General features: G+C 38.8%; 1 protein-coding gene across 2 annotated transcripts in view; it reads right to left on the bottom strand.

The window, feature by feature from the left end:
- Positions 1 to 4,515: 4,515 nt before the first annotated feature.
- The window catches only part of LOC119777761 (pro-neuregulin-3, membrane-bound isoform), a 625,184-nt gene continuing 603,285 nt past the window's right edge, over positions 4,516 to 26,414 (bottom strand). For both annotated transcript variants that reach the window (XM_038276767.1, XM_038276769.1), the window contains 2 exons: positions 20,871 to 21,056; positions 4,516 to 6,265 (listed from right to left, as the gene is read on the bottom strand). In XM_038276767.1, the coding sequence (XP_038132695.1) occupies positions 5,635 to 6,265; positions 20,871 to 21,056 (817 nt within the window). In that variant the 3' untranslated portion in view covers positions 4,516 to 5,634. The remainder of the gene's footprint in view (positions 6,266 to 20,870; positions 21,057 to 26,414) is intronic.

Here is a 26,414-nt window from a genome sequence, read left to right on the forward strand (position 1 = left end):
GTTCCTTTACAATGTCTTAAACCATCCTGTAAATCTCAAGTCTCCATGTACTAAAGAGAGGACAAATTTGGTTCAGGATCAGAGTACATCTACCTTGGCAAGTGTTCCACAGCTCCTACCAACCTGGTTCTCTGGTTCATCCAGATTACTGAAGGTCTAAATATTCCACTACCTTGTCAGCAGCAGAAACTACAGACCCTCACTTTATAACCTCAAATTTTGGGATGCCAATGTCTTTTGGTTTCCCATAAGGTTGTTGGCACCACCAATACTACTTTTGCCCATTGGTACCACTTTATGCATGCAGTCTCCCTTATGAGGCATTAAGTGGTGCTAACATGCATGAAATGAGGGGCATGCAGTGACACTGAGGGGCAAATCAAGGCCTGCAAGACCCCAAAACTGCAACCTAGCACTTTGTGTCCTTTAGCACCAATTTATTGTCATATTTTCCCTTAGGAGGTGTAGAAGTATTTGTTGGCTAGAGTACAAACAATATTTAACTAACACCTGCTGTTGTGTAAAGTGTTAGACATGTTCTAGGTAGCAAAAGGTACAAGTAATGGGATTCTAACATCTATAGATGACTGGTGAGGTGAAAAGTGAAGGCTGTGAAAAAAAAACTTACGTATGTGATTGTAGCCCAGTCCTATCTCCTAAAAACAGCAAACAATCTCCCACAGGTTGGTTTCAAACAGACCATAATTAGGCAGCTGAAAGGACACGACCGGAACTTTTCTGAAAGAGAGACTTGAGGGAAAAGGATGCTTCTGAAATCAAGTATGTTTGATCCTGTTGCTGCAGAGCAAAGTCCGTTTTGACATACTTGTCACTGTTGGGGGTGGCTAAATGAGATGATCGCAACCTGCACACGCTGAGCCTGGCTACATCCTTGGAGGCATACAGAGTCCCAGTGCTTCAGCTGATAGGCTTGATTGACAAGGCATGGAAAACAAAAAGGTCAACCTTTGAAGTACTTACCAGAGGTGGTATCTTCCTGAGTAGCTGAGAGAATAGAGATCAGTTTGTGTGGCTGGACTTCCACTTCTTTGTAGAAATTACCGATTTTTTTAGATCAATTCTGTTGGAGACCTTCATTATTTTCTTCTATTTTTAATTGTAATTTGGATTTCTCTGGGATTAAAACTTAAAATATAAACATACCTCTTTGAAGGGCGACTTTGAAAGTAGAGTGAAAACTAGAGTGAAAACCTGTTGAAGTGTCGGCATGCGTTGCTCACAAAGTAGAAGATGTCTTCAGTAACTGTGAAGTGGCAGATTCCGCTGTTCTTTGAAGACATAAGGTGTTTGGTGGAGACCAGTGGGAACTAACGGCATCATGAAGAACACCATGTTTAAAGGGCCAATATCATGGAAAAAACAACATTACTTTCTGACCTTATATCTAACTAATAATGCCAATGTTCCATCAATATAATTCCCAAAGCAATAGTTTGCTCTATTAATACCTTTCTGATTAATCTTTGTGAATTCTCCCTCCATGGGAAAGGAGTCACGATCAACATTTAGGTAGAGCAGCGTTTACCCAAAGGGTCGAGAAGGCACCAACATTGAACCAACTATCCATGCATCTATCATGGTCTTTTGATTGTTCTATAATCTGGTTTGAAGATTCTGCAGTTTTCAAACTAGAGCAGAGTAAAGACACCCAGAAAAAATGGATAGATTTGCCCTTTATCAGTTCCTGTGATTTGAAAGCTGTAATCAGAAGCGTACTTCAGTTTGGTGCTCAACAGCTCTTAGGCTTTCCACCACAGCATCATCCATGTTAACATTATAAAGAGTCATTTTCTTCCAGATCTTTAAAAAAATTCATTGACAGTGATGAAAAATGACATTTTCTGATATAGATCCACCAAGTTAGTAGTTTATTAGCTGAACGAGCAGGCAGTAAGGTATCCGAAGGAAGACTAGATGCTGTTTAGGAACAACTAATGGGGGTGCTGGTCCATCCTGCTGATGCTAACAGGCAAACTGGATAACTTAGTTGAAGAGTGTCATTATGAAATAAAGAAGTGATGGATAAAAACATGATTGTGAAAAATAAACTTAAAAGTTAAAAAAAAAACTGCTGGAATGAAATAAAAACCCTTCAAAATGGTTTTAGATTAAAAAGTTTTAATTAGCTACACCAGGCCCTTTTTAGTCAATTAAAGATTATTTTGTATGTCTGCATGTTACCCTGTCATTGGATGGAAACCATTGAGGATGTTTCTCATCATGGATGGATGTTTTTTCTTGATGCTACTTGTTCTGATGCAGAAGATTTTTGATCATATCACCTTTTCAAACCAGTTGCTGTACTAGTTTGGACTGAATTTTGTTTCATTATTGTTAAAAACAAAGAAAATATTTTTTAAATAGATGTTTGAAAGAGATGCAAGCAAGAAATACAACTTAAAAAAGTTGTCATCAGAAAACGGTTTTGAGAGTAACTGCCATTTTCTTAGATTAAAATTTTCCTTTTATTTTCTCATTTTATTATTTTATACTGTATTTTTTCAATTTTTTTAAGATTGAGTTTTATGATTTGCGTTTTTTTTTTTTTTTTTCAGATTGTTAGGACTCCTGTCTGTGTGGTTTGTGTTTTGTGTGTTTGTCTTCCTTCCTCCACAAGGCGGCTCCTGGTCCGCCTACTCACACACCTGCGGAGGGTTACCTCATTAACGGAGTGTTCTTAAGCTGCTGACTGCCACTACCTCGATGCCAGAGTGTTTGCCAGTTTTGGGTACTCTAGCCAAGCTGAGTTTTGCTGAGTCAAACTGAGTTTTTGTCACCTGAGTCTTAACCTCGCTGTTTTTGTCTTTGCCTCTCGGCAGAAAGTCATCCTGCAACTGGATGTTTCGTACCTTCTCTCCCCTGGAAGGATCTTCTGACCATCTTTTTCTCCACAACAACCCGTTCCAGTACCGCAGGAAATCTAGTCAGCTTCTCTGTTGACCTACAAACAAACGCATTCTGGGTAAACCCTGTCCGCCCTCCATCAAATGAGATAAACACTGGAACACCCCCACACCGACTGGAGTCAAAGAGTCAACCACTTTTCTGGAAACGTGAGTCTGCAATCTATTTCTCCTTTTCAAGTTCGACAATCAAATTTCCCACTGAGCCTGAACTAACCGCAGTGTCTTCCCCTCACTTTCCAGATCTGGTTGAGCAGTGTTCAGAGCTACACTGGATTCATCACAATCTTCTCAATACACCTGTTAAACGTTCCCCTGGTCTCTCTGTATTGGTTTTCCGCATGTGGGTCCAAGCTCTTGATAAAATCATGACACAGATTTCTTTTATTCAAGAGCAATTATTTACATAAAAGAGAGATTATTTAGACCTGTCCAAATATGCACGTAGACGTTTAATAACACAAAAAGTAAAATAGGTTCTAAGAAGCAGGGCTTGTTTTCGCTAAGGGTGTTTCTGGCCTTTCTGAAAAAGTTAACTCATTTGTGAATATTTGATGAATGATAAATGGGCTAAATGGTCTAATATGTGCAAAAGTGACTTTTCACGTGAAGCAGGAGGACTACAGATTGAGCTGTTTGTACTACAAGTCAGGGTAATGGTGATGTCACATCCGGCCACTGGAACATTCCCTTTCCGTGTAGCCGTCTTTTATTCATTTGTTTTTGGCTATGTAACTGTGTTTTGCCGCTTGCTGTTTTGTCTTTGCACTTGTACAAGTGTTTCCGAACGGTCAATTTTTTTTAGATGTTAATTTGTTTCCCTATAATGTATTTTTTTTTCTCTAAAATGAAACTTTCTCTCACCTAAAATCTAACTTATTTAAAATGTGAATTTGTTTTCTAAAATGTAAATTTGTTTGTAAAAATGTAAACTTTTTTTTCAAAAATACATTTGTTTCATAAAATATAATTTTGTTTCTTCAAATGTTATTTTGTTTTTTATTTGTTAATGTGTTTTTAATTGTAAATGTGGTTTTGCACTTCTCAGCCACCATAAACATGCCATCAAACACCAGGTCATGTTGACCTATGAGGGAGTTTCAGGGTAAAGGAAAAGTTTCTGTCAGGATGTTGGGAAATGTTTATGAAAGGTGCGTTGGCCAAAGACACACACACACACCTACACACCAACTTGTCTCTTTTTAGGGCATTTCCATTGAGTTGGATTAATTTCTACAGCCTAACCGGAACCCTTAGCCTAACCCTAACAGGTTCATATCCTCTCCACTGTCGCTACATGCATGCTCAGTGTGAGGGATTGCAGATGAGTCAATGCAACCAGGTGGCTTTCCTTAGATAGAAAACTTTTGACCAGTCTGGTTGTATGATCTGCTTGTATTGAGTGCCTTGGTGTTGCATGTGTTGTGGATTGACACTGTATGAATAAACTGAACTGTATAAAACTTTTTAATTGCAGCTTTTCTCTGTGTGACTCACACCAGGTTGAATTTTACTCCATAGATTAGACGACACATCTCAATCAATAAGCCCGGAAATATTTTGAAAAATCTTTACCAGAATTGCCACCATGTTTTTTTTCTTTACTTTTTGACACCAAAAACATTTGGCTGTGACTTCATACAGAAATTGAAATGCTTCCAATTCATACATTAGGATACAACATAGAGACATTTATTTCTTGTTTCAATACCAAAACAACAGGGTTCTCCCTCCACCATCAACCCCAGAGAAGCAGCATTGTTCATTAGTAACTAAAAATGGACAACAAACTAAAAAAATATCAGATTAAATCCTGTGATCTGTCCGTCTTTAACCTGCAGTACTTTCTTCTCAAACACCCAGCCAACAAAGTAAAGATGCACAAGTAAGTGGGTGGGTGTGTGTGCCTCTGTGTGAAAATATCCTTTGTAACAAAAAAATTGACAGAAGAAGCATAAGTTTTCTGTCCACTGGAAAACAACAGGCTGCAGAAGTTTCACTCCTCTTCTCCCAGCATGTTTCCCATCACAGACGCACGCTTTGTTTTTGTGCCACAAATCCTCCAGAAAATCAGAGAAAAAAAAAGCTGATAACCACAGAGGGTGGTGGTGTAATTCTTGGCTGGGTCGCAGTTTTCAAAAGGCAAAGGGGGTGAAGTGGAAAAGGGGAGTCCTCCTCCTCTGACAGTGACGTTTGTACTCTGAACGGACCTTCTGGATCCACACGCTAATGAAGCTGTTTGTACCAAATGTGTTAATCCATACAAAACAGGAGGGGGAAACAAAGAATAAACCAAAATAGTAACATCATTCCTGTGTTCTTCAACTTTGTACTTGGTCACTTTTTAAATTCCATATATTTATTTTCATATATTTATATATATATATTTATATATTCTTTTTACAGTTAAAAACATCATGGATTTGACAGACTATTTGGTTTCTTTTTGTCTAAGTAGAAGTGTTTATTTTATTTTGTAGATGAATGCATGAAGATTTTTTTTTTCTTTTCCATACGGTCTGTCTGTGGAAAAAAGGTGACCACTCAGTGTTTGTACACTAGTATCCATACAGTATGCATATCATTAGGATTTCCCATGATGTATTCTTTTTTTCTATTTGACATTTTTCATTCAAATATCACAGATACTGAACACCAGAGTCTGCCAACAGCGTCACACCAGAAAGTGGACATCCTGGACTGATTGGTCTCATTGGTTGTTTTGGGCCGAGTCTCTGTGTGATAGGCTCAGGGTGAGTAGCTGGGTCTGTGTAGGTCCACTGCCGCCGAGTCCCCCAATGTTTCCTCCGTTAGGGGTCAGGAAGCAAACAGTTTCTCTGGCTTCTACCGTCACGCCTGTTGATCCGCCTCCGACGATCCCAGCCTCTTCCTGCTTCCTGTGGGCGAGCGCCAACGCTCTGAGCTGCTCCTGCGCCTCCTCCAGGAGCAGCGCCACAGTGTTCTGCTGCTGCCCAACGCCGGGGGAGCAGGAGGAAGAGAACGGCCTGCCTTGCGGCATCTTCTCCCTCCCGTCTTCCTTGCAGGTTGTTGACATCTCTGTGGTTTCCGGGCTGGTTTGCATACAGGACACCTCGTTGTCGTGGTGACTCTGGACGGAGGGAATGATAGGGATGGAGCAGGAGCGAAATGGGGGAGGAGGGGAGAGGCTGTGGGGATGGCCGGGCCTCCTCAAGCTGCGATTGCTTTGCGGAGCACAACCCACGTCTTGGCGATCCTCCCAAGGCAGTGCTGATGGCGTCTCCTTGGAAACAGGAGTTTGCATATGTACAAAGGCATCTTGTTTGGTGTCACAGCCCTGCTTCTCCTCCTGGGTGTGGAAACTGAATCAAACGAGATGGAGGGAGAGGAGAAAAAGAGGGAGAAAAGGTTATTCATCTGGTAAAAACTTCTACCCTTCATTGGAGGAAAAGAAATCTTTGTCTTTGTCTGTTTTCAACTCAAATGCCTTTTCAAACTCCCACGTGGAAACTGGCAGAATACAGCTTTCCGCCCTCTGCCATCTCGCAGCTGAAACCAAGGATGGGGGGAGAGAGATGAGGCTGACATCTTTCTTTCATCCCTTTATATCCAAATCCACACACACATATAAACACACACATTCATGTCTTGCTATATGTAACGAGGACTATTTGTTGACTTCCACTAATTTTAACCCTGAAAACAACCTTTAACCTAAACATCATCTTGCTAAAATGGAAGAAAAGACTTCAGCTTTTTATTATTGTCAAATATCTGCTACAGGAAATCTGCTTCAATCTTAGGTTTCATGAAGAGGAAGCATGGATTTTCTTCTATAGGATAATGATATAAAAAAAAACAATGTCATTCTGTTCTGACATTTTAATTCAAATATTGTTTAATAACTGGTAAAGCTCCATTAGTGGAAATTGTTCTTCAGGCATTTCTATTTATACACTGCAGAAAATGAAGTATAGGTAAGTAAAGAGTGTATTAATGAGTGTATTTTCCCCTGATTAACTAAGTAAGTAAGAAAATTTACCAACGGAAAGTTTGAAACTGGGAAAAAAAACAACAAATCCATTCTTTATTTCCAAATGCATTATACATTGATGAAAATAAGTATTTGAACACCCTGCTATTTTGCAAGTTTTCCCACTTAGAAATCATGGAGGGGTCTGAAACTGTCATCGTAGGTGCATTTCGACTGTGAAAAATGTAATCTGAAAATTTTTTTCCAGACATCACAAGATATGCTTTTTTTAAACTTTTTTTCGTATGATACAGCTGCAAATACGTATTTGAACACCTGTCTATCAGCTAGAATTCTGACCCTCAAATTCTCCCCCAATCTAATCGAAATGTCTGAAAAAAAATCCTCATTTGATTGACAGACCATTTACCTGCTCAACTTAAGAGCAAACATTGTTTTGCTACTTTATAGACCAGTTTTACAAGAAGACTCAATGTGGTGTACAGGAGAAACAAAGAATAATAAGTACATTGCAGTGGCATAGAGGCATTGCAAATAATTAGTAGAAGAATAAAAATGAACCATAAAAAGGATGATTATATTCAATTCAATTCAGTTTATTTATATAGCGCCAAATTCACAACACATGTCATCTCAAGGCACTTTACAGTTCAACCAGATCATCCAGTCAAATTGATACAAAGTTTACTATCTAAGGAAAACCAGTTGATTGCATTGACTCATTGACTCAAATACAATCCCCCACACTAAGCATGCTTGTAGCGACAGTGGAGAGGAAAAACTCCCTTTTAACAGGAAGAAACCTCCAGCAGAACCAGGCTCAGTGTGAGCGGCCATCTGCCGAGGCCGACTGGGGTTCAAGGAGACAGAAGCAGAGATACAAAAAGCAGCTGTAAAAGGCGGCCCCGTCGAGGAAACACACAGCCAGGCAGACGAGCTCCAAGGCAGCTCCCATGCCAGAGGACGAAGAGAGCACATCCACCCAGTCACGGTCAGAGAAACAGGACCACACTGGAAAACAGGCCGATCTCCAACATCTATTAACAAGGGTGTTGATAGAAGCAGCACAGCTGATGTTTTTTTCCAGGATGACGTCACAGCCAAACAGGAACAGACGAGGCAAAGCTACTCTGAGGAAAAGCAGAGAGAGCAGAAGGTTAGAGATTGAACTAACAGATTCTGCAGAATAGGAGAACAGAGAGAGAATGAAGCAGAATGATGAAATGGGGGTCCCTATGTCCTCCAAAAGTCTAAGCCTATAGCAGCATAACTATAGAGATAGCTCAGGATAACCTGAGCCACCCTAACTATAAGCTTTATGAAAAATGAAAGTTTTAAGCCTAGCCTTAAAAGTAGACAGGGTGTCTGCCTCACGGACTAAAACTGGTAGTTGGTTCCACAGGAGAGGAGCCTGATAACTAAAAGATCTGCCTCCCATTCTACTTTTAGAAATTCTAGGAACCACTAGTAAACCTGCAGATTGAGAGCGAAGTGCTCTGTTAGGAACATAAGGAACAATCAGATCTCTGATATAAGATGGAGCTTGGCCATTTAAGGCTTTATATGTGAGAAGGAGGATTTTAAATTCTATTCTTGATTTAACAGGAAGCCAATGAAGAGAAGCCAGGATAGGAGAGATATGATCTCTCTTTTTAATTTTCATTAGAACTCTGGCTGCAGCATTTTGGATCAGCTGAAGGCTTTTAACTACAGTTTGTGGACTTCCTGATAGTAAAGAATTACAATAGTCCAGCCTTGAAGTAACAAATGCATGGACTAGTTTCTCAGCATCACCCCTGGACAGGATATTTCTAATTTTTGCAATGTTCCTCAGATGAAAGAAGGAAATTCTAGAAACCTCTTTGATATGGGATTTAAATGACAGGTCCTGATCAAAAATAACACCAAGATTTTTTACTTTATTATCTGAAATCAGTTTAATCCCATCCAAATGAAGTGACTGGCTAATCAGTTTCTTTTTCAGAGACTCTGGTCCAAAGACTATAACTTCTGTTTTGTCTGCATTCAGGAGCAGAAAGTTAAGAGTCATCCAGGTTTTTATGTCTTCAAGACATGCTTGTAATCTATGTAATGGGTTAGCTTCATCTGGATTTATAGACAGATATAGCTGGGTATCATCAGCATAACAGTGGAAATTAATCCCATGCTGTCTAATAATTCTACCAATTGGGAGCATGTATAAAGTAAAGAGAATTGGTCCTAGCACTGATCCCTGTGGTACTCCACAGGTAACCTTTGAGCGTGTTGAAGATCTATCATTAACATGAACAAACTGAATTCGATCAGATAGATAAGATTTAAACCAGTCTAGTGCTGTTCCTTTAATTCCAACAAAATATTCAAGTCTTTCTAAAAGAATATTATGGTCAACTGTATCAAATGCAGCACTAAGATCCAACAGGACGAGCACAGATACAAGTCCATTATCTGAGGCCATGAGAATATCATTAGTGACTTTCACCAGAGCTGTTTCAGTGCTATGATGAGCTCTAAAGCCAGACTGAAACTCTTCAAAAAGTTCATTATGGTGGAAGTGATCGCAAACTTGTTTGGCAACTACTTTCTCAAGAATTTTGGATAAGAAAGGAAGATTGGATATAGGTCTATAATTGACCAAGTCGTCTGGGTCAAGAGACGGTTTCTTAAGCAGAGGTTTAATTACAGCAACCTTAAAAGCTTTAGGTACATATCCCTGTAACAGAGATAGATTAATCACATCTAAAATGGAGGAGGAGATCAAAGGGAATACCTCCTTAAATAACCTGGTTGGAACTGGATCTAACATACAAGTTGAAGGCTTAGATGAAGACAATAATTTTGCTAATTCAGAGAGTTCAACTGGATCAAAGCAGTCTAAACCCGGTTCAGATTCCATGACTACCTCAGGTACAATCGCGGATAGAGGAGTGCTTATGATCTTATTTTTAATAAGATCAATCTTATTTATAAAGAATCCCATAAAATCATTGCTGCTAAGAGCAGGTGGAATGGACGGTTCAACAGAGCTATGGCTCTGGGTGAGTTTGGCAACTGTATTAAAAAGAAATCTAGGATTATTCTTATTCTCCTCTATTAATGAGGAGAAGTATGCTGCTCTTGCTTTACAAAGGGTCCTCTTATACATTATATAAAAGCAGAGATAAGATGATTGGTATAAAAATTGACTGAAACCTTAACTAGTTAATATCATTTGGTCTTTTGTCATTTGTAGTCACTGATAAGCACCATTATATTGCAGTGCAGAGAGTGGTGGGATGAAATGCCTTAAGTGGTGAAGCTGCAAGCTAAAGAGAACGTAACACCATTGAAGTACTTCCTTATCCCCACAGAACCTGCTTTGTTACCTTGAGATAATTAAACAAGTTGCTTGAGATTAGCAAGACAAGAGAAATAAATGCAAAGTGTGTTACACAGATCCCGAGGAGTTTGACCCCTTCATCCAGCTCAGACTCCATCCTTTTATCAGTTGCAGTGTGAGCTCAACTCACTCTCCAAAGCTTTGTTTCTTCCCCCAATCCCTGCTGCCGCAAGGACCCGCAGGCAAACCTCTCATCTCTGCTCTGTATCTGGTTTTGATCTGGCTCCACGGACTCCTGGCTTAATCTGTTTCTAAGACCTACCGCTTCCCGCAGTGTTATCAGTGTTTAAATCCAGTGTTGATCTGCAGGAAAGCATCATTATCTCTTACTAATCATTCATAATATTCCCTCAAAGAATGAGGGCTACTCTGTCATGTCATGTAATCAGCTAAACCGGTCCTCCCCCACTTAAATTCTCCTTTTCACCCCCAGGTATTAGAATAGCAGTAGGTTAAGAAGGGGCTTTTTAAAAAGTTTTTGGAAAAAATACTCCCTTGTTTTCATCTCTGCCAAGTATATTCTTTTATTTTTCTCCAAATCAGATGGATGAAAACACTTCAAAAAAAGAATACGAGAGATCTGGGAAGCCCACAGAGAGGATCCTGCAAAAGTGGAGGATGTGAGGAGGCTAAATAACAAGATAACATTCACAGACAAATCTCTCTTTTGATGTGGTGAAACATAATCAGATTGTAAAAATCTATGAACAGCGGTTCAAATAGAGACTCCGGGGCAAAGCTGGAGCAGCTGGAGGGAGAAAAAAAAGCGTGAAGATTGTGTGCAAATGAGGAAAGATAAGTGACCAGGCTTTTATCTTAAATGGGAGCTCATTACAGAAGTGCCTTTTTTATTCATCACCAGACCCAATGATTATTTCTTGATGCAATGATGGTGAGTTTGCATGAAATAAACAAAGCAAACTCCCTCTGCAACCACAGAGGTATTTTAGAGGTCAGATGAGAACAAACAGCTGAGCCTTGATGATGAAGGAATGCAGCACTCAGGAAAAAGGAAGATTTTTAATCAAAATTAAATTAAGATTGTATGCTTTAAAGCTTTCTTTTGTTCAATCCATCATCCAAACCTGGAAAGGGTGTCGGACAACTGTAAACCTATGGAGTGAAATTTGTTCCATTATTTTATTGTTTGGCACTTTTTTGTGAGACTCGGAACCAAAAAATGGATCTCAAACAACAGCTACTTGCAATGTTGTTTGAGAGCATTATTTTGTGCAGCTAAAACACAGTTTTATCATTTCGTAGGTATGATTATTCTTGTTTTTTGTTCAATTAAAAAGGTAACTTTCACAGTCTTGGTTTGTTAGTTCCTGTCTTCCAGGTTTCCCATTTGTTGTCCTCTGCTGCCCTCTTGTGTCCTCTTTCCCTTGCTCTGTTTTCTGCTCTGTCCTCACCTGTTTCTAATCCTCTCGTTAGCCCTCTCTTTGTCTCTGTCCCCTTTAAAAGCCCTCCCTCTTCAGTTCCTGTTTGCTGGATCCTCGTCTAACGTCTGTCTGCTTTCCTCGTCTCTCCCTTGCTCCTAGAGTTTTGGTTTACCCCTGATGTCTCCTTGGTTCTGGTGCGTTTGTTATTTTCTGTTGGATTTTGATTCCTGCCTCAGTTCCTGTGAACCTTAATAAACCCACTTAAATTCACCTCTGCCTACTGGCCTCTGCATTTGGGTCCTCCAAACCAACACCGTTTCACGACAGTAACATTCAAGTGATGTTCAATTTTATAGCAACTGCATCACAATGTCAGGCTTTTTAAAGATGGGGTTGTTGGCCTGAAAAATTAATGCAACCCTTTTTTTTTTGCCTTTACTTAATCATATTTAGTTACTTTAACAGAATTGTTTCATCTTAGCAGGGTAGGGCATAAAACAATTGTGTTAAAGAAACTAAATATGATTGAGTAAATGCAAAAAACGGTTGCAGATTTTTTTTTCAGTGAAACCCCTAAAACTCTGGTCCTATCTCAACACCACTGAAGCTAGAAATTCAACAGCTTTATTTTTTTAATCATTGTTTAAATTAAATTGTCAAGGTCAAGAAATAAAACATTCAAACATGGCTTCCATCACAGCAGATATGATCATAATAAAGTTACCTAGTGTTACCTATTTAGTACAGAATCCATAACGCTGTCTAGAAGCGCCCATGAATGAAAACTGAGAACAGTGAGACTGAAGTTCACACAATCAAGCAGGACGATAATCAAGCATCATTAGGGTCTAGAAGGGTCCCAGTAAAGTCCAAACCTCAGTCAAATAGATCATCTGTCAGAAGTCTTTCCATCTAATTTAACTTAGCTTAAATAAAATTACAAAGAAAGATCTCTGGAAAAGCTTAACTAATAAAAAAAAAAACAACCTAAGACTTAAATCTGTGGTTGAAATGAAAGATGATTCTTGGTCTAAGGGAAGAAGCTGGACAATAAATCTACTCATTCTGTAGATTTACTTTTGCAACACAAAGAAATCATAAAATCGTTTTCTGCCCGCATAACATTCATGCACTAGTTTATGTTTCACTGTTACTTAGAGTCCTGGGAAGTTGCCATGTGAGGACATGGAATAATGTTTCAGACAATAATCCTGAATGAATAAATGAAGCATTTAGAGCATTCAGAGGTGCAAACTTCTCCATCAACCGTTTTGCATTAGATTTATCTTACAACCAGTGGCGGCTGACCAATAGAGGACGCTAGGGTGCTACCCCATCCACCCAATTAAGATTAAGGCATTCAAAAAAATTATAATTTTCAATTTATATGTGAAATATTTCAAAATATATTGATAGATATTTTTCGGATGTTCAAATTAAATTTTAACATTAAGGACGAGTAAAGCTTCATTTCATTTTTCGTCAGATTGGTGAACCAATCCGACTGGTGGCCCATTGACTCTTGTTAAAAGCTGTACATGCACAGTAGCTCCTGTGCAATGCAAACATATCGGACGGCCCAGGATGCAGCTAAGCAGCGACCTGAGGTGACAGGAAGTGTATTTGCTCACCACCTCCCGCCACAGCGCAGACGTTTTGCAGGTGATTGACAGGTCAAGTCACAGGATTTGGAGACACATTAGAGAGAGAGAGAGAGAAATGGTGCAAAAACGTCCTTTTCCAGGACCTGGTTTAGCAAGAAGGCTAAGCCTAGCCTGCATGGAGGTTAACACTTTAGTCTGCTGCCTTGACTGCCTGCCTCCTTTTCCAAACATCAGGATCTGACCCAGCTGGATAAAGACAGCTAGGACTGATTTAAAGCACTTTTTAGAAAAGGCAATAGTAAAATTAGTAGAAATATTACTAAGTAATATTAATAGAAAAGGCACTATTGTTGGGAGCTGGAGAAGAGCCTGAGCTGAGCCTTCGACACACCAGAGGCGCATCTCATCATCAGAGGATCCACAGTATATAACCTGCCTTCAGACCTTGCCTCGACGCCGCAGTGTTAAATCCAGTTTGGTTAGCACCTGAGCCTAGCATCTTCTGAGAACCTTCTTGTTGCTCTTGAATCCAGATAGGATTCTAATCCTTTTTGTCTCTGCTTTCAGGAATCCTGTTTTTCCCTTGTGAGCTCTGCATGAGCTTAACCTGCCGAGCCTGCCCTCTGAGCCAAACCTGAAGACTCTTCTCTGGATTCCCATGCAGCTCTGGACAAAGAGCTGGAAACCCAAAGCCAAGGTCTGCCCTCACGCTAGAAGTAAGACGCTGAAGCGGTTATCGGACTCTGCTGAACTAAACAGTCTCTGGACCCAACAGTTCCTCTCTCAAAGCCTAAACCGGACTTCTCAAGGTATAAACCTGAAACTCTCAAACTCAAACTCAACTGCTTCCAAGCTAACTGAACTGTCATCCTCACAGACTCCAGTGAACCAGCCCCCAGGCCTGAACCAGTTCCTGTGTTTATTCCATGTGCTTGTGATCAATAAACTTGATAAACTTTTCATCCGTTTCCATGGTGTTCTGCATATTGGACTTTTCTGAAACCCATCATGACAACTATAGTGTACTCTTTGTAGGTGTTTGTTCATTTGCATAGTTGCTCTTAAATAAACGCATTCTCAGAAAATAAATAGTTTTTATATAAAGAAAAATATAAAGCTGACCAATAGTTTATCCATTATTAAACTGGTACATTGTTTTAAGGTTTATGAGGCCATATTGGACCATGCAAAACACAGATTTACCTTAAAAAAGGGCAAGATTTATGTACAAAAAGTAAACCTGGACATGAAAATATGTTTTATTTTTATAAAGTGTTTTTCACAATGTTTTGTTGTTGGCATACATATAAATATACCAAATATAAATATAAGTTTGATTGGTTATTGGTATACGTCTATTTTGAATTTATAGCTCCCCCTGGAGAAAACTCCGCCAGCCGCCGCTGATTACAGCAGTCGTAACAACAGGGAACTTTTCATCTCCCTGTCAGCCATTTTGCTGAGACGACAACAAGCTTCCAAATCAGGCATATAAAGGACCCGCCATCATTTTTTTTCATTTCTAAATACACCTTCTAACTGTCATAATGTATCCGCACACTCATCTTTTAGATCCTTTTACTTTTCAGCCGCTGCTTGCTTTCTTCTTTCAACAATCTCATATTTTTAGAGTCGCTCCCCTGCTATTTCTGTATCTATTTCTCATAGTTTCCATGCAGTCCTGGTCAGATGCCTCCTGGCAACCCAGGCCTCGCTGCTACAGTAAAGGGAAGCTGCCGTCTGTCTGTCCATCTGCTCTGAAAAGTCTGGTCTCTTAGATAGTAAATGTGTCTGGATGGCCCAGGGATCCAGAATGTGTGGGTCAGTTACTGAGTAAGCTTGGTTGTGTGGATCTGTTTGGACAAACACTGCATGAATTTGGGAAAACGTCTGAGCATTAGTGTGTTTTGTCTAGGAGAGCAAGTAAAAGCTCCACTGAGTGAAAATCTGAATAAAAGTGGCCTAAATTTGGATTGCCCCTATGATGTTCTGTATAAAACAGAACCATAATGTAAACATTGTCTGATACATCAGATGCAGATCTACTTCAGGCAGATTCCTTATTTCTGTATGTTTAAAAGTGGGAGGTGCCTAAGCTGCATCTGCTATTTAAGCTGGGCAGTAACTAGTTTAAGTAACATATAGAAGACAATGTGTTTTTGGGAGCAGTTTCACTGTACTTCTTACTTTTACTTGAATAATCATCTTGTAAATAATCTCCTCTGACAGGAGACTATTTCCTGTGTTATTCCAGGATGTTAGGAAGGTCAGGGTGACCATCTGGATCAATCTAGCTGATTAGCTTTGACATGTCTGGCCATAATTGTGTAATTCAGAACAGAGGACATATATAGGTGCTGTTTTTGTGCACCACGATACCTAAAAAGCTTCTATTGTCTTTCTCTTAGAGAACATTTGCCTTGTTTTTGGGCGGTGTCCATCCAAAGAGAAACAGAGCTGCTTTCATCAGGAGGGAGGACAGGCAGCCTGCCAAACTGAGTGAGGATGGGTCCGTCTTTTCTCTGCAGGTGGGCTCGGCTCAAATGGTTCTGAGACCAAGAGGTTGCTTCATTTATCTCCCGCTGAGAGAAATAAGCCTCATCACTGCTGTCAGTAGTTGCTGGATAAAAAAAGAGAAAAGTGATGGATTTCTCCAGGCTGATGGCTTTGATTTTGTAAACAAACCTTCCTTTTACAGATGTTTTTTCATTATCATCTTTTAATCCTACTCTGAATATTAATCCTAACCACCAAAGTCTGAATATGCAGTTTTTATCCTGTTTAAAACAAAAACATTTGTTGTTGCAGCTTTGAGTTACAGCATCTAACATTTGACTCTTTCCGACCGCACTGTTCAGCATCGTGATCATCAGACTATATGTCAGGGTGTGAATCCAGTTTCTGTGCTGGACGGCGTTTGAAGGATGAGGTTTGTGTTGCCCTGTGAGAAGTATTAACAGAAAGCCCCAAATCAATCATTTTCAATCAAACTATCCCACATAAATTAGGAGAAACAGTGGAAAGCTTTTTCTTAAATGTAAGAAATTATGAAAGTATTTCTGATTGTGATTCCTGGTTGATGGGACAGGTGTTGTGAATGAAACGGTTCCCAGATTGAAAGAGCTCCTCTGTGTCGCTGAATGTGAGCATTGATGACTGAAAGACATCTTCTGCCTCCAATTATCTGTTTACTACAGTGTGTTGAATTCATGTTAATGTGGATTTAAAGACATTCCAATTAGTCAAAAAAGTTGCAGGAGGGGATATAAAAAAAAGTCTTATCAACCAAAACTTTCGTGACCCCCATGTGGTAACTTTGTGGACCCCCGAGGGGTCGCGGCACCCTGTTGAAGACCTCCAAAGTAGAGCATTAATTCATAAACAAATTTTCTGCCCAACAGCAATGATGAACTACATGGCAGTGTTCTATACCCAGCTGTTGTAGCATCTAGGATAGAGCTGTCAGTCTGGGAAAGAATGTTTTTTATTTGAAATTGTAAAGGTTAACCTTTTCTTTAAACATAACACTGACTAAAACTTACTAAAACTGGCTAAAACGATCACATATCGTAATGACTAAAACGGAACTTAAACTGATAATAGTTTTTGTCCTGAGCAATAAGACTGAGCTAGCCTGACGTAGTCCTACTCAATTCTAGTCAGAATATGAGTCTGATGCTGCTCCATAGAGCTGTGATTATGGGCGTGTTTTGAACGAACCAGGAAAAAAAATGCCTCTGCACTCAATTGGATAGATCTACAACCAATAAGAGCAACGGAGTGCGTGACGTATGTTAAGCGACGCATAGTTGTTGTCAACAAAAATCAAAGCGTGCAGTTGCACGCCTAGAATAAGAAGATGAGCCTTGATCGCGTTTCTCTGTTCCTCTTTTAAAATTAATTTGCTGTCGATATCTTCTAGAACAGACCTAATAGCAGAATCTACTCACCTCAACTCTCCAGCGGCAGCCATTGTTGTTGTCACCCAAGCGCGCTTTGGTCACATGGTTGATTACGTTACTGTTGATCATCTGTCCATCATCGTATAAAGCCCGCCCTGACAATTTGATTGGATCGCCAGATATTGTGAGAGCATACTCGCGCTACTATTGAGCAATGCCAGACAGAACTTCCCGACCTCAAACGTTGTGGGCGGGACTAAGTTCGGAATGGCACCCAGGCTAAGACTGAGCTAAGATGGCTGTCAAAAACAACACTACTGGTATGGTGGAGTAGAAACGAGAATGGAGTCCAGTTCAGGATTATTTACACGGTTTAATGGGAACAAGGATGCAGAATGAAATGTATGCCCTTCTGTTTGTAAATATAAACACTGGATAAATTTCTGAAGTTATCACTTAAATAGGCCAATTTAACCAGCTGTTTAAAGGCGCTACTACCAGCTCAAATCTGAAATAATTAGAAACAGAGCTGCTGTTTATTGGAACAGCTACCAGCCGCACCATTGAACCAAACAGGTAAATATTCTGACAGTCTAGTCAGAATGTTAATGATAGTTTACCTCTCTGTTAATTGGAAATCACCAATGTTTCACATATTTTACCCTTTTTTTAACCTTATACGTTCCTGTTTTGTTATATCTAATGCAGAAGTTTAATACATGTAAGGAAACATTTTTTGTTTACTCAGTCAGTAATAGCTGGCACCATAAAAAAGATAAAGCTTTATTATTCATCATATATAAAAAATTATCTTAATGCAGAAGAAAATTAAGTTTTTCTTTTTTCTTTTTAAATGTCCGCATATCACTGGATCGTTAGTCTGTTAATAAGATCGGTCAACTTTGAATTTAATAATTACCTGATAACTGGAATACCCACGTCCCTAAGCTTATTGGCACCAATGCTTATAAAACTACCAATGTACGCTCTTGTTCTGCTATTTTTTTGGTTGTCATACATCAACTTAAACTGCTACCTTTGTGACTGAAGGATTCGTTTGTTGGCATTGTGATCAGATATAGTATAGTAAATATTTCTATATTATGGACCCATTTATAAAAAAAATTAGATTATAAGGAGATGCCCACTTTCTGGACATTCTCCTTTTAGCCAAAGGGAAACAAAGACTCCAGATCGCCACATAAAGGCTCTGTTCGAAATCCTGGGCTGCATCATCCAAGGACGCGGTCTACCTAGACTGGATCCTTAGAAGTCCTTGAAAATAAGGAGCCCGGAAGTGTTTTGGCTCTGAATTCAAACAGGTCTACCCTTCGGTGGGTTTTACGGCGGTAAAACCCGCCGAAGGGTAGACCTGTTTGAATTCAGAGCCAAAACACTCTGCTGCTCTGTTGCTTAGCAACCGCGAAAGTTGACACAAAAAGCAGGAAAAGAATGAAAACCAAAGTTTTCAAAACTGTTTGTTTATTTATTTCTTTTTTATTGTAAAGTGAACAAAGACTACATTAACGAGAATCCATAGTGGAATAAAGTTTCCAACCACCGGGAGCAGGAACAAATAAAATCAAATGTAATGATAGAAACCTTAGTCAGTTAAATAACCTGCTGCTGTCATTCTGCACATCTCTGATGTTGCTGCTATTTTCAAATATCCATTACTGTAAAAATGTCCATAGCTGCATATTGGTTATTTATTCTCCAGTTTTATATTGTTAAAACACTTTTTTATTTTTTATATTTTGACTCTTCACTATTATGTTATTCTTGTACATTTTTCTAAGGTCATTTGTGTGACCATTTTCAATAATCTTCCTGCTGCTGTAAATTTGCCCATTGTGGGACAATAAAGGGATTTTCTATTCTATAAAAGGAGTAGAAAGATATAAGTAAATCTAAACAATGTATGTATAAAAATCTATCTGCAAAATCTCTAATATTCAACAACAAAAAAACGTAGTTAAGCATATTGTGCAAAACAGCAATAAAAAGATAAAAATCCTATCAGATTTATAGGTCCCCCCCCTGCAGATCTATTAGAATCTGTCCTTAAATTACAGCCAAACCCATTTACACAGTAACAGATAAAAACCTATAGATAAATCAAACATTACCGCCACATATCTGACTCAGTAACCATTAAAAGAACTATTTTCATTCCTTTCAGACGGAACTATTCACTGACTTGCATTATATTAAACTGAACTTCCAAGTTTCACCACTGTTCGGCGCCAAGTAACATTTACTCTGATCACAGCTTGCTTGGTCTAGCAATGAATCCTGGGTAAATCAAGAATACCGAGGATACATCGGACCCGTCCTTCAAATCGGGCAAAAAGAAGGACGCATTTTAAGGCCGCATAACGAGGACTCTTGGAATCCGACCAGACCTCGGCGCCGCGCTATGACATAATCGGCCTTCGAATCTGGCCTTCTAAGGACGCGTCCTAGGTTTTCGAACTGAGCAAAAGTCCCTTTGTTTCCAACCAGATTTGAGTAGACTGGAAAATAATAACAAAAGGATGCAGAGCAGCAGGAGTATTAAAATGCTGATTCTCTTTTTTAAGAAAAAAACAAAAAAACAAAAAAACAAAGATCTTCAAAGGGGTTGGCTTTGAAAATAATGCTGCTTGAAATGAGATCTGAACCTTTGTGTGAGGCAAGTCTGTATTTTTCATTTAATGGTTTTCATTAGAATGAGTCAGTGCTGGGAGGAAACAGCAGAGAAAAACAGCAGAGACTTAAAGACTGAGAGACGGAGGTGTGAAGAAAACCTAAAAATGCTGCTGGTTTGAAAGCTGCTCTTATTCCCAAATCAGCCCACATACAGATTTATTGAAATAGCCCTGTGCTCATTTTTATTTGACTCACGTTTTTTAACAAAAGGGAAAAATAATTGATTTCAAGATATTTTTCTAAACTATGAGCCCAATAAAAGAAAGAGAGAAAGTATATTTGAAAGGTGTTCATATCTAGGCTTTATATAAAGTGACATTTGTTCCATTATTGTTGGAAGCAAAAAAAAAAACTGTAAGCTGTTTAGTTTTTTGTAAAGGGAAATTTGAAAAAAAAAAAAGAAAAAATCCAGAAACGTAGAAAAAAGTTTTACTCAAAAGGCTTAAAATGTTTAAAGAGAAACATTGCTGTTTCCTCATTTTTATTCCTTCAGATTAGTCAGTTTTTCATACTAAACAAAAATAAATATATATATTTCAAGCTTCTCTTTCTCAAATTGAGTTTCTTGGATCTTATTCTTTTTATTTTCTTGGGACATCCTTTTCCTTGGAGTATGGAGTGATATCGCCTTTCTATTGGTGTGCAGGGATAATAGGAACATTTATTTCAGTTGTAAATTTTAAGAGTGAGCGTTTAGAAGTAAAGGGGATATAATCTGTAACAATTTGTAAAACTCAACCTGAAAAAAAGAGAAAAAAAAAACAGAATAAATCTGTCAGAAAAAAAATATGAAAAACATTTTTTTTCTGTAGGAAAAATGTAACAAAAATTAAGTAATAAAATCTCAGAAAACAACAAATTTGTTTCTCAAATAATCTTTAATTAAAATTTATCTCTGGAGTGAGTTTTCTTCATAATTTACTATATGCCTCCAAAAATAATGGAACAAAATTGACTCCATAGCTTCATAGCATGTTCTATCTAAACACAGCAAATGCATACTTTTATTTCTCACCCAGTTTGTGCTTCTGCTTCTTTTTCCAAAGGACCTACTTCCTGAAGGTGTTCGTAGGCGGGGCCTGAAAATTTGGATCCTCCAATTGGGTTTAGCCTCCCTCTAGCTGTAGGTGAGGTTCTGCGAGGAGCTGTCCAAAGTGCTGGCCGTGTTCTCTGGTCAGGGCTGTTAGACAACGAGCAGTTTCTGTAAGCAAAATCACACCAAATTCAAAAGCTTACATCGTGCATCTTGGGGTTCTTCTTTTATCATGCTGACCATGTTTTTTCTGTCAGAGTAAAACAGAATGAGTGTGACTTTTTGAAGATTAGCTTTAACATGTAAACAAAAAATAAATAAGGTTCATTTTATTTCACACAATGTCTAAGAGAGCAACCATCCTCATTACCAGGGAAATGAAACCTGGAATAACGAATGATGATGACAACACGTTCCTCTGAAACAGCTGTGAAATCTTTTTTTTTAGTAGTGCAGAAATCCAACTTGGCTAGATGAGTCTCTTCTACGTACATTACTGATCCTAACAATTAGATGTCTGCCAAAATAAAGCGGTTTTTGATATTACTAAAATGTGAAAATACAGATAAATCAAGCATCTTTTCTTAAGTGAGACTGAATGGTTTGAAAATAGTTAATTTCATTTTTTAATCTGTTAAGTATATATCTGAATCTGATGTCTGTCAAACTGATTATATTGTTTCCTATATTTATACAGTGGTATACTGAAAACTTGATGGTAAGCAGTTTTTGGTCTTTGTTTGATCCAGCTGTGCACATGGATTGGGATCAAGGATGTGGGATTCCCATTGTTCCTCTGAATCAGAACTAGTTACTTTACTTTTGAAGTGATGCTACCATTTTAATTCTCTTTCTTCTATGTCAACCAATGTGTTCAACATTTTTAACCAATTTTTAACTCTGTAAAGAACAGACTTTAGTCTACAGATGCTTTGCTGATGTTACTAGCTGCAATAAGGAAGAAAACTACTGTCAAGAGGCAGTAGGTCCCTGAAAAGTAGCCAATCACAGACAGTTTTGTTTCTCAGGTTGGTTGCAAAGAAAGCTGAAAGTTAAAAATGTGCTTGGAGAGCAGTTCTTTTTAAAGAAAGCCTTGTATTTATAATTGTTTATGCGTGTGCAGTTTCTGCAGATACTGACTTCAAAGAAAATGGACGTTATGCCCATATAAGTGAAGCATGTTACTGTTGATCAGCACTATTTCCATGGTTTCTATGACAACAACTTATCATCTATTTACTTTCTATTTTGTGGTTTGTTGTATAATCATTTTGAAAGATGTAAGGTAATGGATTGTTTTGATGAGTATTTTACAGTGAATTGATCTTGTTTTTTTGTAATTAAATATAATTTTAACTTTACCAAGTTAATTTAGTTTCTTTAATTAGCTCCTCTTAGTAAATATTCAGGAAAAAAACAAGTTTGTTCCTCAGAATATTAGTCTGCTTTATTTAGAAAAAAAGGTGAGTGTAGAAATGATCAGATTTAGAGCCAGTTGCTGTGCAACAAAGAAAGAATCCATGAATAGTTTTTCTTTTTCTGCTTCACACCTGTATGCAGGTTATATTTGTGAAGAAGTCAGAGTAAAGCTGGGATATTGCATTAACTGATGATAGGAGGGAGAAGAGGTGCAAGCTCCAGGTGCTTCTGGAGGTTTTGGATCATTTTCTGGGCGTCCTGATGGAGTCAGTCTTCTTCTATTTTTATTGCAGGAAAATAATACGTTTTGTAAATGGAAATTTGTCAAAATGCAATCCAGAAATGAAATGTTTATAATCAATAAAAGATGTTCAGAGTTCCTCTGCTTTTTTATTATGTTTTCTTTTTTATTATTCAAATGTGTTTTTCATACTTTTGTTCTTCAAACTTTTTCTGTCTAATTTCTCCTTTGTGTTCCACTAATTGCATTCCATTTAAACTGCTGTTACAGAACACATTCTTTTCACTTCAAGCTCAATGAAGATGTTATTGCTAATTTCCTTTCAGACCAATAAAAAAACATCTTCCCTCGTCGCGCCAGAGGAATTAGAAAAGATTCTGATGTGGAAAACTTACCTTGAAAAAAAGCATAAAAAATTATAATAAAATTAAATCTCAATTTATAAAATAAGTTAAAAAAACTAACAATATCTGAAAAAGGGATCTGATAAAGAAGGAAAGTCAAAGGCTTTTTTCAAAGACATTTAAAGTCTTCTAAAATGCGTTTATACAGCAATAAGTGCACTTCTTTACAGAAAGGCTGTAACTTATTGTGGTCATATAAACCTCTTACAAATCCATTCAGCCTAGAAAGATGTTATGGACTTAGAGATGGTGTGGTTTCTCACAACAATAATACAAAAAAAACTCCCTACATGCCAATATTATATTTTGAGCTTAGGTAAAATTTTTCAATGCCTCATTCATGTTTCAATCCGCTGTTGTTAAAGCTAGATTTGTCTCAAAAAATTATCTTTTTATTCACAACAACAGAAAGCTTACAGATGCCTGTCTGAAGCTTTCTGCTGTAAGAAACGAAACAACCCTGGCTGAGTTTTCTCTCCCATTTCGTCCTATAAGTGAAATACTTTCGTTAAAGAAATGGAATCTTGGGCATTTTTCTTCAGCTGTTTTGGGCCAAGTATAGACTGCCAAAGCTCACTGCAATAATAAAAACATAATACATCAATTTGTCTGGAAATGCGTGTATTTTCCCTTCTTTTGATCAGGTAACCAATACAGTTTGGAGAGAGAATAAGAAGATTTATATTCAAAACAGGAAGGAAAATATCCACATTTTTTATTTCAAGTGTATAATATCTAAATATCTGATTTTATGGTCAAAAGTACTGATTTAATTGGCAGATCATCTTATTTAAGTTAAGGTGAAACATGCCTATTTCAGGACATTTTTTACAGTGTGAGTGCTAACAATAGATCATGACTGTCCATCACAAAATGTGACTAATAGTTCTTTGAGTAAAATAAACTCTAAAACAATTAATGTGAGCAATAACATTGCTTCTTACAGAGTCGTTTTAGGAGAATAAATTGGAATAAAATCTTTTTTAACAGCCTAGCGATTCTGCAGTGAGGAAGAAAGAACGATGGGATTTTGAATGTGAGTCACATTGAATAATTAAAACTTTCATTGGAGGTTTGTTTGTCCAATAAAAAGTATCAATTCAGTTAATTTCTATAGCGCCAATTCACATCATGTCATCTCAAGGCACTTTACAGTTCATCAGATCATCCAGTCAGATTGATTCAAAGTTTTCTATCTAAGGAAAACCAGCTGATTGCATCGACTCATTGACTCTTCAGGTATCCCTCACACTAAGCATGCTTGTGGCGACAGTGGAGAGGAAAAACTCCCTTTGAACAGGAAGATGTTGAATCAGTCTGTGTAACTAATCTATATAATAGGTTTACATTAATTAAAAGAGTTTCTGATATAAATTAAGTCTTATAGTTGGAGTTATTGAATGGATTTGGAATGTTAAACCTTTTGTTATTAAGTATGCAAGTGGTTGTTAGCTTAAAGGTGCCTAATCATGTACTATGCTAACTCCAAGAACACCAAAAACCATATATTGACATTAAATAAAACCATAAACGCTATGCACTACTGTAGTCCTGATAGTGTTTACTTACTCCTATCTGAGCTTGTAAATTTAAGGGAGAGTAGTTTATATGCTTGTTGTTGGGATCCTCAGGCTTGCCCACCAGAGGGCGCCGAGGATCCTCTTCTGCTCTCTTTGTCTTTTTCTTAGGGCTGGAGTCACTGTTAGGTTCTGGAGATTACCCTCTGTCTCCAGCAGAGTGTGCCGTGGGTCCTCCTGAGCTGAGCCTCCCACACACCTGTGGCTGATCTACTCATCAGGAGGACCACAGTATTTAAGCTGCCCTCAGACCTTAATTCCACGCCGCAGTGTTGATCTTAGTTGGTTAGCTTCCTGAACCTTCTGCTATAGACTGAGTCTTGGTTGTTCCTAGGTCGAGACCAGATTCTAATCTCTCCTTATCTGTGCCTCACAGGAATCCTGTCTCTTCGTGAAGCTCTGGATGAGCTTAACCTCCTGTCTCCTCGAGAAGCTCTGGGTGAGCTTAACCTCCTGTCTCCTCGTGAAGCTCTGGATGAGCTTAGCCTCCTGTTTCCTCGAGAAGCTCTGGGTGAGCTTAACCTCCTGTCTCTTCGTGAAGCTCTGGATGAGCTTAACCTCCTGTCTCCTCGAGAAGCTCTGGGTGAGCTTAACCTCCTGTCTGCTCGTGAAGCTCTGGATGAGCTTAACCTCCTGTCTCCTCGTGAAGCTCTGGATGAGCTTAACCTCCTGTCTCCTCGTGAAGCTCAGGAAGAGCACCCTCACTGGAACCCAGTCTCTGGTCTGCAGCTCTGGTGGAGCTGCATCTCAGGAAACCAGTCTCAAGCCTGAAGCTCTTGAAAAGCCTAACCAGCTAATCTGCCCTGGTGAGCCAACCCGAAGATTTCTACGTGGACGGAACCTGACGACTTCTCTGTGGAGTTTCCCTAGAGGTTCCCATGTGGATTTCCCCTGTTGTTCCCTACGGTGAGCTGGAAGCTCAGCCTGAAAGATTCCTTGTGTTTTCCCCTGTTGTTTTCTGCAGTAAACTGGAAGCTAAAACCCAGGACTGCCAGGCTAAGCCAAAGCTAGATGCTTAGCCTAACCTGAACTCTGCTACCAGCCATCTCCCGTTTCCCCGCACAGACCCCAGTGAACCAGTCCACTGCCTGAACTGTTTCCACTTAATTATCTATGTGCTTGTGCCTTTAATAAACTCTTTGGACTTTTACCCGAGTCTCCGTGTGTGTTCTGCATCTTGGGCTTACTCTCTTAGAAACCCATCATGACAGAACACTGCGGCCAAACACAAAGCCCAGCAGATCACCTCCGTCGTAGAACTGAGAAACTCTGACTCCTGATCACACACAGTCCCTCCGTGAGTTAAAATCCCAGTTTGACTTTAAGAAAACACACGTTTCAAGATCCCACAGGTTTTGTGGGAATCACAAGATGGCGCCAGTTCAACTTCCGGTTCCGGTTTCGTCACTTCCGGAATTCCGTCCGTCACTCCCCTGTCAAGATGATAACCCTCCTTTCTGGTCAGAACTCATTCCATCGTTTTCGTCACCCGGTCCTCCTCTACCTGAGAGATTTTCTGGCAACCCAAGTAAGCTCAAGGGATTTCTATTTCAGTGTCGGTTATTTTTTAGTTTTCACGCTTCTAATTTTCGTTTTGATAAAGATAGGATAGCTTTTGTCATTTCTTTTCTGTCTGGTGAAGCCCTCGAATGGGCGGAGACCAAATTTCCGCTTAATATTCGAGAAAGCTGTACATTTGAGAATTTCACCCAGGAGTTTGAAAGAACTTTTAGTCAGGTCACATGGTTCTCCGTTTCTCGCTACCTTCTAAATGTTAAACGAGGTAATAGGTCCGTTGCCGAGTTTTCCTCTGATTTCCTAGAAAAAGCAGCCGTTTCCGGGTGGAGTCTGCGCTCCAAACCACTTATCTCCTAGCTCTAAACGA

Source organism: Cyprinodon tularosa, unplaced genomic scaffold (assembly GCF_016077235.1).
Source record: "Cyprinodon tularosa strain WSP-4 unplaced genomic scaffold, ASM1607723v1 ctg127, whole genome shotgun sequence".
Lineage (NCBI taxonomy): Eukaryota > Metazoa > Chordata > Actinopteri > Cyprinodontiformes > Cyprinodontidae > Cyprinodon > Cyprinodon tularosa.